Here is a 13,293-nt window from a genome sequence, read left to right on the forward strand (position 1 = left end):
ACAGTTATTTTCATATTGTCCTGCCCTCTCAATCCCCCTGCCAATTACCTTGATCCACCTAGCGAGCATAAATCAAAAGTGACAAAGCAGCAATGTCTCCATAAACATTTTTTTGTGGTTTTATGAAAAGAGTTACCTGAGTAGGTTAGGCACACCTTAGAAGAGTGCTATCAGCACCAAGAATGATCTGCAAAGAAATAGCTTCTCACTCTCCAAAGCTGATAGATAACTAACGGCAACAGGGGGAAGAAGGTTCAAGGGACTACAGACAAATAGGGGGAAAGGAGGTGTTTCAGTTTCATGGTGGTGAGGCGTAAGACTGAACTGAGAGCCCAAATATGGGCAGGGATGGAAGAAAAAAGCTCTCTGCTCAAGCTATCACACTTGGTACTTTTTCTAAAATTTACCCAGAGTGCTCTTGATTTTCACATGTACGTCAATAAATGACAAATAAAATAAATGACAAAACTATTACTAAATAACAGTAAAAAAGAGTAAAAGAAAATTCCTACATATCTAGGCATAGATTAATTTTGTTGGCTCTACTCCAAGAGTGAGGGGCTCCACAGCAGTTCCGGGACTGCCAGACTCCCAACATCCTACGTGGCCCTCCCTTCCCTGTGTGTTCTTGCCCTTTCCTCAAAACTCATCACACCAGCCCCCAAAAAACTCCTATACCCTCACCAACTCTTTCAACACTCACCAAAAGTAAAAATTAAAAAATGCACCATGTACACAAACACTTTATAGTGCATATTTTATTCTATTACCTGAAACAACTCAATGCCTATGCACACGTTCAGTTGAATAGGTTATCCTATGCACGTGGTAGATCATTTTGTTTTAAGTTGCAGGAACAGAAAGAAATAGTCATGTAAGTGAAGACCTTGTTTATTTTCTTTAAATAATATTTAAATAAATAAGGCTTATTTTCTTGTTTAGAATACGCTGACATTTAGAGTATGTAAAACAAGCAAACACTAGTCAGCACGTAGTAAACATACACAGATAGAATAAATGCCTTTGAAGGGTGGTGAACGGGATTTATTTTCAGAGGCACTCATGTGAAAAGTGGTCACTACAACAAAAATGGAACACTATCCTGCAAAGATAAGTATTTTTTATTTATTTTGTGAGCTGAGTGCCTGGCATGCGAAATCCTATTTTATCCATTAATAAAAAGAAACATACAATTTAAAAGAAGTTCTAGAGCTTGATATTATAAACTGCTTTTTATAATTGTTTGACTGCTGTATCAATTTGCTTGAAACCAACGCACAGACTTTAACTCTTTGCTAAAGCAGCGTGGGAGAAATTCAAGAAGTCAACTATTCTTCCTTCAGCAAAGACAGTACCAAAAGCATGATTCCAAGTTTTTTAAAAAATAAGATATAAAAATGGAACATTTTTATTACAGAACTGCCTATCACTGTCAGAATGCTTGAACTCACCTCCCCTCCCCTCATAGAGGAGCCCTGGCCAAATCAGCTAAAAAGTTCTATTTGGCCAACACGTCTACTGAATTGTGAACGGATTTCCAAATAAATGGCTAAATCTAGAGTTCGATGACACCCATGGAACCCCACTGCAAATGGGTAAACGGGAGAATATGAAGACAGTGGGTTTGAACTGCACTTAATCAAGAAATAATTTGGCTGCAGAGTATTTACTACTTGTGACAGTTCGCACAGAGAAAGCAATTTCTGAAAGCCTGGCTGAGTTTGCCTCTGACATCCGTGACAAAAATCTTTATGCTTGTAACATGGAAAAAGCATTACTTTGCAAGTCACTCACAATATAGACGTGTTTTAATAGAACAATAGGTGAGACTGGAAAAGCATTTTTAAATATTATATTTCCAAAAATGCATGGAATACCCAGTGTAAATGCTAAGGTAAAAGAAAAACACATAGCCCCCCCTCCCTTCCTCATGCCTAATTCATATTTTTACAAAATGAAAAAAGATTACTCACTCTGTCACGACGGCTGGCTATTTCTGCTTTAATCTGATATGGGTCATACTTGGTATTAGTTGAAAATCCAGAGAATGCTAAACAGATGGAAAACAGTATTTTACTTTTTTTTTCTTCTTTAATATACTTGTTAAGATGTGGCACTATTTAATAGACCATCGCATTCATTCTTTCTGTTACAAGTCACTAGGTTTTAAAATAATCCTCTGTGCTAAAGTACAACTGAAGAATTATCTTTGGCCTGCCTGAATTTTTTTTTTGTCCTCAACAACAACAACAAAAATTGTATGTAGCAGCACTACATGCATACTGCCTAAATGCAACTCGCTTCCATGACAGGATGGTGGCATTTACTGATGCAAGCAATTTGTGTAACATTAACAATTGCTAATTGCTTCCTAGGCATGTTGACATAATAGTATGATAGGGACTAAAGTAACAAAACTATTGTCAGAACAAAATTCAATCAGCTACAGAGAAGTTGCCTCCTAAAGCAACAGTGTAGGGAACCGACACACAGATCAACCGCTGGCAAGCGAGCTCAACACAGCGTATCTAGAGCCAGGCAATGATTTCAAGCTGTGGCATTACAAGCTAAAGCCTAGACAGATGAAGTAAAGGTCCTAGAGGACAGGCTGGGCAAGACCAACCATGATTTATTGAGTGAGCCATTCAGGGCAGTACTGGCCCACTGAAAAATGCCTGGTATGCGAGCGGATGGAGTTGTGCTGTTAGACCTACCATCCTTTTGTAGAGCTGAAGGCTGCTGCTTTGAAACCCATATCCGTGTCTGCGTTGCACTGAGCCTTTTGACTCTCAAAAGAATACTGCAATGCCAAGGGCACGTCACGCATGCAGGAACTTGCCAAAATGAGTAGTCATGCCTGGACTAATTCTCTAAATCCAGGATTTTCTATGGATTCCCTCCCCCCCCCCCCCAAACAGTGCTGATCACAACTGAGTCACAAAACTGCTGCATGGGCACCTCCCTGCCAACCCACAACTGCTGAGCTCACACCACCTCCCACTCATGAGCACACGACACTGAGTCAATGGCAGCACCCACAAGCAAAGAGGAGAAAAACACTTTGTGCAGTTTTAGTTCTTTTAACGCAACAGATTGAAACAAGTGGTGGTGGAGCCAGGAATATTCGCAATATAAGCACCCAACTTTGGCCATCTCATTGCATTTGAATTAGGAGCCTAAGATTTCTGTACAATAAATGGAGAAGCAAGCATCCCAGAGTGGAGTGGAGGAGTCAAATTAAGAAAAACAAGTGGAGAAGCCTTGAGGAATCTTGAGTTGACAGCATGATTAATCCCCAAAGGGATTTTTTTTTCATATATCATATGACTAATCAGCCCATCCCATTTTCTCAAAACAGATGCATATGACCTTAAACCAATGTAAAATATACTAACACATCTGTAGAAAACTAAAGTATTTTTTCACCTCAAAACAAGTGAAAGGTTTTATTTAAATTATTTTACAGTATCTCATTATCCATTCCACAGATATACCTAAAAAAACCCCCCTTATCAGAAGACTGAGAAACATAAAAGTCAATTGACATAGCATTTGCATTCATGCTACAGATAACCACCAATTTTGTCATTTTCAGTCATATTTTGTTGCTGTTTCAAGCAACTTGTTTTTCCAAGAGCTTTGAAAACATGAAAAACAGGTTATATTTTTCTAGTATATTATCATCTTCAACAGAATTTTCTTTCTGTATATTCACCTGAAGCAGTTCAACAAAATATCCCACAGAACCATTGCAAATTTTCAAAACGCAAAAAGCCCAAGCTCCTAGAGAAGTATAGTAATAAATGTATATTTAGATTTTATAATCTAAAAAAAATACTGATGACACTATCTTTTACCCTATTCCAAGTCTTTAAACAGTAGTTAAACACTCTTTAAACAATAATTTCCTTCTGAAAATTTCTTTCTTATTAAGAAAAGTAATCTTTCTTAATAATTCTTAAGAAACTTGAACATAACAGGGAGAAATAGTCACAACTGTTCAGTTATGTCACAAACTAAATCACAGAATACATATATTTAAAACTAAACAAAAATATGAGATAATCCCAGTTCAACAGTAAAAGAAAACTTGGTCAAGACCATCTGGGACACCTCAGCCCTAGAAAACATCTTTTATTCAGGATTTTGGCATACATATGAATTACCTTGGATTAATAAATACCACTGGATCAGTAGCTAAACACTTCTATCCACATGCCTGCTTTAACTCCCCCCTCCACAGTCAGGTTTCTTGAACATTTTCAGAAAGGGCTAAGCAGAGCTTCCCATACTTATCGAGTACTTGGCATTTACCAGCAAATCCTGCAGTTAAACAATGGCTGTACACATGGCGCCCACTGAAAAGCCACCAATGCAGTGAAACTCCACTGCGTTTCCACATGGCTGGTGGCTATATCCATTGGATACAATTCTTTGAACTAGACTGTTCTGGCTCTAGCAAAGACACCTTTTCCTGTTGCACCAGCCAACAGCCACGACAGCGGTGCAACAACTTCAGATTTCAGAAAAAGTGTATCATCTATTCCAAGCTACCAGAGACATCTGAAGAATGAAAAGGGCAGGAAATCAAGGCTCTATGACCTATACCACCAGCATTAAGATCAGAGGCTGACATTCAAGAATGAGATGCACTAATGAAACACTGCTTCCTACTTCGTGGTCAGAGGTACTCTTGACCACAACACCTTGTCCCTAACTCTTTATAAAGCCGATAAACCAATCATGGGCCTGCAGAAGGCTTCCCCTAAGCTGATGGTTCCCCCCAACATCAAGGGTGGAATCATCTATGAATTTAGGAGTGCAAGTAGGTGGCTGGTCCAGCAACATTCAGTCTTGTCTTTGTTGCCTGGCATGAAGCATCACTATGGCTGGCTCCAAGATGGCTAGAGATGCTAGCTGGGATATATCCCTGTTTAACATTAAAAAGGCATATTCTAATAGACCTAACAGGAAATGGAAGTCCCTGAGCAAGCAGAATCAAAGGATAGCACCTCACTTCTGAATGAAGATCCTGACTACAGAGGAGAACCAGGTGATGGAAACACTTCACACTATTTCCTACACCACATGTTGTGGGAGGCCGGTGGGTAAATCAAGAAAAGACTAGTAAACTCACAGCTGGCATAAGAACGGCTGTCATCCTCACACATTTTGTGCAATTGTTGATATTCTTCTTGGGCTAGTTCAAAACGTTGCTGCTTTATTTGGTAAATCTCTTTCTTGGCATTGAGTGCCTCCTGGGCAACTATTAAATATTCCTTTAGCATGCGTTCCTGCTCCCTTCTCCATTGCTCCCTCGGGTCCTCAATTTGTGTGAGCTCTAAGGAGAAAAGCAAAAAAAAAAAAATTAAGACACTTTATCCCACAAAATACAATTTATTTTGTTAAGGTCTGTTCTCAACTAGCACATGTAACGCTACAGTGCTCAAAATCACTCCAGCCTGGATGAGAAGAAGGAAGGATGCAGAGTGGAAGAACAGGAAAAGCCCTTTCAAATATAAAAGGCATTTAAATTTTATTTTCTTTACAAACTAGAGCAAACCCAAAGAAAACAGTGTTTTGGCTCTAACCTTCCCTCATAGCCAACTTGAAAATTCCGAGATCTACCTAAAAAGCCAGAACCATGTAGGAGAGTGAAAGGTATCTCAATGCTTAACCCATAACTCTACAAATGGTTGGAACAACCTTAAGATACTACGTACAACTTCACAAGTATAACATCCTGAAAGGTCAGTGACCTCCCCTGCGTAATTAAGAAGAATAAGGTCATTCAATAGAAAAGTTAGCATTCTAATCTCAAATCCATAAAAGCATTTAAATGGCTTCTTTTCTTTGTCTTAAGAAACAGCACTCTCATGCTTTTTCTTTCCAGAGTTTAGAACAGTTCGTATTCAAACACAAATCAAAAATAGGTTTCCAGTACAAAAATCTTTCCCGTATATACCGATTTTCAAAGTTATTAACATACAGCAATCTCTTTGCAGTTGCAAAGACATTTGAGGGGGACACATGCATTACAATCCAAAAAAATTATTGGTTCATTTGTTTTCTTTTTGTGCTGATGCTCAAGCTAGCAAATATGTTTTACATGAGGATGCCCATGTAAAGTTTCATGTTTAAGCAAATGTTAATTTCTGATGATTGAGGCTCTACCAGCAAGAAGTTGCTGCAGATGCAATGTCAGTGTTCAAAGCAGTGGCATAACCTGCAGCACAGTCAGGAGGTAAGCACCTAGTAATTTTTTCCAAGCTTTGTTTCTCACAAGAGATGAAAGCCAGTTATGTTTTGTATTAATCTTGTGTATATAATTCAGCATATTGGTGTCGGTGATGAAATAAGAAACTATAAAAGATTGAGCCCAACACACTAAGAACTCTAGCGGTGTCAAGGTCATGCTAGTAGCTCTACCATTTGAGAATCATCTGAAAAGTACATAAACAAAAACACGAAGCACATGTATGAACAGTACTTCCAACAGACTTGTATATTAGGTTGCTAATAACCTTTTCTCTCAACAGCTATAACTTTTCTCTCCCCGCAACTCCTCACATTGCAACAGTAGAAAGATAGTGCCTATAGTTCTGCAATTTGTCCCCACATCCCAGGGACCCTTGATTCCCAGCAGCACCTTCTGGCTCCAATGCCCCCAAACTACCTCTGCAGCCCAAGACAGGATGTGGTGTGGCTTGTTCCAGTCTCTGTAAATCCCTCTCTTGCATGCAGGGCAAGCAGAAGAAAACAGAGTTCACATTGCAGCCCGTAATTTACTGAGGGCACGATAATGTGCAATGCTATCTCATCTGTCCATAAGTATTCCTGAAATCTGTGCAAATTTAACATTCCTAAAACTGCTAATCCCCTACGGAAACTATGCAGAAAATAAATATTTACGAGACAGAAAAGCTGGATCCTAGTTAAGTGTCTCTTTTTGAATAAGAAATTAATAGTTCTAATCTCAATCAACAGCCAAGGCTAAAATGTTAGGTTGTATCACACATTAAGCTTCTGAGGTCCTATACTACAGGGCACTGCATCTCTTATCAAATTATTTCAGAAGCCTTCTCAAAAGCTAGCAACATTCTCCTGAGGCAGAAAACTTCTTCAGTACAGTAGTGACATTCTCTTCTGTTTTATAAAGTACAGAGGCTTCACTTTGCCCTGGATTTCTACACAAGTTTGCCATGTAACAACAAAACTAAAGCTATGTTGTATGATAAAAGATAAAATTCACTTCATTTCTTTATAACCAATTTATTAAAAAAAAAAAAACCTAAACAAAAAACCTAAAAAAACCCTACAGTAATTCAAGAACAGCCCCCGACAAATGCAGAGAATATATTATTCCCTCACTGGGGAATGCCCAACTGGTTAAAGGAGACTTCAAAGGCTCCCAAGACTCTGAGGAGGAGGGAAAGGAATTCTGCGGCTGGCAGCCGCCAGGCTTTTTAAGCAATGGTTGGACAAGAGCCAAGAGCAGCTTAGTAAGGGTGTCAACAAAGTACTGAATTTACAGAACAAGATGGAGATCAGGGTTGGAAGCACCATTGAGATTTACAGAAGATTCCTCTATTCCTGGGATTTTTCAATATAAATGGAAAGTTATTGCCTAGAAATCTTTTTATTACTTTCTGGGTAAACAAAACATAGCAAGAGGCTTAGAAAAATCAGATGTATTACTGTTTTCTTTTAAAAGGTGCAAGGGCAAAAAGCTTGAGACAGTGCACAAAGCGTGAGAGGTCCCTGGTAAGCATAACTTTAGAAAAACTCTATTTGAATTATCCCTTGCATTTTCTCACAGTATTTCTTGAAACCGGAGCACTTCTAACTGTTTTGTCAATTAACACAGAACTCCAATGCTGTATAAAACACTTAACCTGGCCAGCCACAAAAGGCAGTCCGAATGTTTTCACGTGGAAGTTGCCATTCCAAGTATTTTAGACATAGTTCAGAATACAATGTAAGGGACTCATTTCAGAAAAACATTTCTTCAGTTCCTCCACCATCTCTGCCACTTGCCTGACTCCATCTCATGATGCACATGATTGTCTACTCATTAGTTCTCACTTCTACAAAGGACATTAATGCAGTCTCGATAGGTACCTTTGTTGTCCACAGTTTAAAACTGGACTGAGTATCCTACTAATTTTTGAATAATGATTATCCAGCTATAATACCAACTCTGTCTTCCCTCTGAATATAAATCTTGCTTGTATATGCAAGCACTGTATGAGCCTAAGGGTGACAAACCCATTTTGCTGTGACGGTTGAATTACCATTTAGGATAATATCTGCGGGCTGCAAGTAATTAGTTATCATGAAAGAGACAAATTTTGCAACCTTGTTAATTGCAGAATGATTCCTTTCACTCAGTGCAGCACTGCCCCTATAATGTTTCTATCCCTCTGTTCATATATTACCTTCTTTTAATTCCTAATATGATTAGCTTTACTTTCCCAGACCCATTTATATTAATCTTCTCTTTCTGTGCCTTCCCATTGAGCATTTGGGAATTCGATTTCTCTCTGCGAAGACTCTCTTCTACAGTTTTTGCTCTCAATTGCACAGAAAAAAATGCAAGCCAGATCTGACATGCCTACAATGATTAATATCCTTCCTGTAAGTTCAAACTTGATGTCTGTAGTAAAGCAGCTAATAACAAAGTCTGAAAAGCAAAAGGGAGTGATTTCTTTTGCATGTGATGGCGATTGTTATTCCTATCAAAAATGCCTATCAGTAGAATGCTTTAGTAGCTTTTTTAGTCACAGCATTGCGATGGGAGTTCACATTCTACTTATTATCTATAGGGACTCCTAAAGCCTTTTACAAAGTTCAAGAAAAAAGAGTGGAGATATCCTCGTTTGTATTTTTCTTTAGTATGTGCATTCACACACATGTACATATGTTGGTGCAAGTGCACTCCGTTACTATACTCCGATGTAAACCTCACTTTTTATTAAACTTCAACACTAACTAATGTTGAAGTTTAATAGAAGTTACCATGACAGTTTAAACAGCAATCATTAAGCTACTGCTTCTTTTAAACAGAGTTATTTTAAGAATTACCTAACTGTCTGTATTTATTGCCTTTCAATTGTCTCAGCTATCTATTCTTGTGATCAGTGCATTAACAGCTCTTTACAGTTTATTATTTAATTTGTGATCTTTGTTAATTTCACAACAAGTAAGTGCCTGTGCGGGTCAAACAATATCATGGGAACATTTGTTATTCTGGGTTTTTTTTGTTTTTGTTTTTTTTTTTTTAATAAGTAATTGTGAAACCACAATACACAAGTAATTCCAATGATGGCAGGAAGCCAAAAACTATTTCTACACTTTTATTTTTTAATTGACTAGATTTCAAGTAGATAGTATTGAGGTTGTTTTTGCAGATTATACTATTTACCATTGCTGTGATAGCCCATATAACTACTTTCTTCTTTTCTCCCTCCCTGCCAACTGCCAATTCCCACAATATTGAAAGCATTCACTCATTGGTGATAAGAAGCTTAATGATAGCAGCACAACAGTAACAGCAGCAGTAGTACAAAGCTGTAAAGATAAGACTTTTTTTAAAATTAGAACTGGCAAATATGCCAGACAGTGGCGATACAAAGCTCAGCAATAGTCCAAAAGGGAAAATGTTGGAAATGTCTCCCTCTTAGTCTCCAAAAGGGACATCTGTTGTCTTTTTGATAGCACTTTGTACTGTATTAAAGCATAAAACATACATTGCTTAAGAGAGGATGCGATTATTGTATTTCATAGTGCTTCTAATTAAAAATCAGCACTTTTCTCTCAGAATGTATTTTGTTTTTCAGTATGGAAGAGTGAACCATTGATGACTGGAAAAATAGGAAATAGAAGAGTATAGCATGAAAATCATCTTAATTGACATATGACAAAAAGCAACAACAAAATTACTGATACCCCACAGTATGACAAAGCAAAACAAAATAGTTTTACACAATATAGGTCAAATCATAGCTTGTAAAATTCTTTACAAATGGAAGAATGATTGTGCTCCCATTTGAAAGTTGAGAAAACAAATACGGCAAGAAATTACTTGCATACATTTTCTCACTGTAGCATAAGGAGCATAAATGGTATTGGAAACAAGGTTAGCATCATCAGCTTGCTAGAATTGCTTGCTAGAAACATCAGCTTGCTAGAGTTTCTAAAAATAGTCATTCATCTACTCACGATTTATATGGTCCATATAATAAACTCCAATCTGTTGATCGTAAACAGTTTCCCATCCTAAAGGAAGCTCATCACCGACACAGTCAGCAAATGTCAATGGCTTTGTAATCCTGTGAAAAATAAAAATAACACAAATAAATACAAAAGGCACAGAGTTTACAGTGCAATGAATGTTATTACATGTTTTGAAGATACCTCCATCATTTGATCACAAACTAGTTACACTGCTTAGGAATGTGCTAATAATTACAAACACACAATTTCAAAATAAAATTTCATTTAAATATGCTGACAGATACTCCCCGAACAGGCGAGACAAGCTTCTCCCTTCAAGTTTCTATGTTTAACAGTTTAATTACAATGGCATGCAGTCCTGCCAGTTTTTCTCCCATATTGCAAAGAACACAAACGTGAAGCTGGAGTTCACGACTGCTAAAAATTGCTAGAAGCTTTATAGGCTTTAACTTCTCTAAGGTGTCAAAGCAGTATATTGTTAGTCCTTAAAAAAATGAAATAAAATTTCAAGAACGTGCTATATAAAAGATTTCTCCTCTTTTCAATTATACATTTCCAACTATTAATTATATTCTCTTGGTCCAGACTCATCCAAATTACTTCCTCTCCCTCAAAAAGAAGAGACACAAACAAATATGTCTAAAGAATTCTGAAGCCATTAGAGCAGAAATAGTAACTAATAAGTAACAGCATTACTATCTAGCAGCTTAAAATATCACATCCCTTGCTAGGCAAACTCTTGATAGATGAGTGGGTAATAGAAAACCAAAACAGCAGTTTCAGTATTGACAGGAATGTTGAAAATACTGGGTTACAAATTCTACAGAAAGACTCTAAATCAATGCTGTTCTAGAACATCAAGGTATATAAAAAAACAAGGAAGAACAAATGGTGCAAATAAAAAAATCCTTAACATTCAGTTGAATCATGTCTATTTCCAAAATCATCATTTTAATCGTTACTTAGCCACTAAGATAATGTTTTCCTCTAAAAGCTGCCATAAAAGCCCTTTTACAGAAAAGCTATTAGTATAGTCATTTCAATTATACATGGGATATAGATCCAACACCTTCAACGTTTATTTGTTGAGGCATTTCCAATACCCAGAATGATGACAGCTTTGCAAAGATTAAACACATGCATTAATTTAGGGACTGACTTATGTTCAGCATAACCTGTGGCATCATACTGTCTGGCGTAAAATGGAAATTCCGTTCATATGTTATAATACCCAATTAAGGTTTCCTGACACCAGATTTGGACTATGCTTACAAATACACTGTGGAATAGAGAGATCATTGGGACTGGTAATTGCACGTCATCTGGTACCACCTGTATAAAACAATAACTTTGTCTGAACTAAAATATGTCTGTCTTTGAACTGGAAGTCCTTCCCCACCCCAAAACAAAACCAACCAGAAGAATCCAATGGTAAAGACTTCAAATGATGGAAATGCTACTATGGCTACATTCTAGCTATTCCAATGGTCCAGTAAGCACACCACTCAACCACTAACAAAAAGCACATAACTTCACATACAGCAAAAAGCAAATTTACCTGCCTCGTAAAACTATTTTAGTATTCTTGAGATTAAAGTGTTCAAAATTAACTGTAGTAGAATAAAAAAAAAAATCCTCACTAGCTTAAATGTAATGTTTGAACAGCTCTGTACAACAGTACAAAGATCAAGTTATTCAGGTCAAATAATAAAGAGCTTGATCATATGCTATGGACTCTCAAACATGTATAAACAGTTTAATAAGATGAAGATGTACATAAACTTGTGCACCCCTATTTAAAGTAAAAATTTTCCATTACTGACAAATATATAGTTTACATCATGTAATCATGCAAATCGGAAGCTGCTGTGTTCAAGAAAGAAAATGTTACTATGGACTGGCAAACGCATTCTTTCAGTAATTCATCTAGCAGTCAGGCAGACCAAATATTGCCAAAATACTTCTGATCTCCCTGGAATTCAGTCAAATATTAAAAATATAACATGCAGCATTTTTTTCTTAAACTATCATGGTTTTGTTCTGAAGACATCATGTTTACAGTTTCTCAAAGTAGTCTAGACATTGGCTCCTAAATTACTACACTATAGACAAGATTTTCTTTGGAATGAGTTACGAGAGATGCTTGCCTGTTATACAAACACACCCTCATCCTTTATTCCTAAATAAAACCTGCACATGATACTCTAACCCTTCACACTACAAGAACTTTAATTCAATGCTCCCTGTGATCCCACCAGGGCTCAGACTTCCAGGACAAGGACAACGCTCACTTTCTGAAAAAGGGAGACTGAAGAAAGCCAATGCATCTGGTCTAACCGGTTTTCATTCCAATGTTATAAAGCATGCATGAATAGTTTAATTAATGGTTTTGAAGGAAACCCTGTAAGAAAAAGAACACATAAAAAGCTGTCTTCCAGATATTCAGACCATTATTAACATGACGTTGATAATTTTAAACTATATTCAAAAAGTTACTGCAAACTGGATTCCTTCAGACAAAGCATAACATCACACTGATTCTGAATTCAGTCACATTTATATCTATGTCGCTTGAACCTTCTTCATTCTATTCATCTAGGACAAAACATGCAAAGCTTTAACTAAGAACTGGAAGTTTCTCCCTGTGTTTTGCACTGGTTTAACTAAGTCAACTGAAAAAATACATTTCTGGTTTAACCAGCACAGCTCTGAGGACAAGATTATTTTTTTTCCAGTTGGGGAAACTAAGGGTTTCCAGAATAACAGCAACAGAATGGAACAGATGCAGATATGGATATTGGAGGTTGACCACAAATTACAACAGTAGATTGCTGAAATTAAGTATCTTCTGAAAATACTGCTTTATCCTCTGAGGTTTTTTTAATTAGCTTAAGCACTGTAAAATAGGACAGGTCTTTTCTGCTTTTATATAAATAACTGTACAAGCTACAAGTTGTCGTGGTTTAATCCCAGCCAGCAACTAAGCACCACACAGCCGCTTGCCCGCTCCTCCCACAATAGGATGGGGGAGAGAATCGGAAGGGTAAAAGTGAGAAA

At 37.2% G+C, this 13,293-nt stretch overlaps 1 protein-coding gene across 6 annotated transcripts in view; it reads right to left on the reverse strand.

Annotated features, from left to right (window-relative positions):
- The window catches only part of WWC3 (WWC family member 3), a 103,952-nt gene that overhangs the window by 54,472 nt on the left and 36,187 nt on the right, over window positions 1–13,293 (reverse strand). For all 6 annotated transcript variants that reach the window (XR_012040334.1, XM_072849499.1, XM_072849503.1 and 3 more), the window contains exons 2-4: window positions 10,222–10,331; window positions 5,138–5,341; window positions 1,974–2,050 (exon numbers count right to left, since the gene is read on the reverse strand). Coding sequence is in view for 5 of the 6 variants with exons in the window: in XM_072849499.1 (XP_072705600.1) it covers window positions 1,974–2,050; window positions 5,138–5,341; window positions 10,222–10,331 (391 nt within the window). In the remaining variant the exon portion in view is untranslated. The remainder of the gene's footprint in view (window positions 1–1,973; window positions 2,051–5,137; window positions 5,342–10,221; window positions 10,332–13,293) is intronic.

Source organism: Ciconia boyciana, chromosome 1 (assembly GCF_034638445.1).
Source record: "Ciconia boyciana chromosome 1, ASM3463844v1, whole genome shotgun sequence".
NCBI classification, from domain to species: Eukaryota; Metazoa; Chordata; class Aves; order Ciconiiformes; family Ciconiidae; genus Ciconia; species Ciconia boyciana.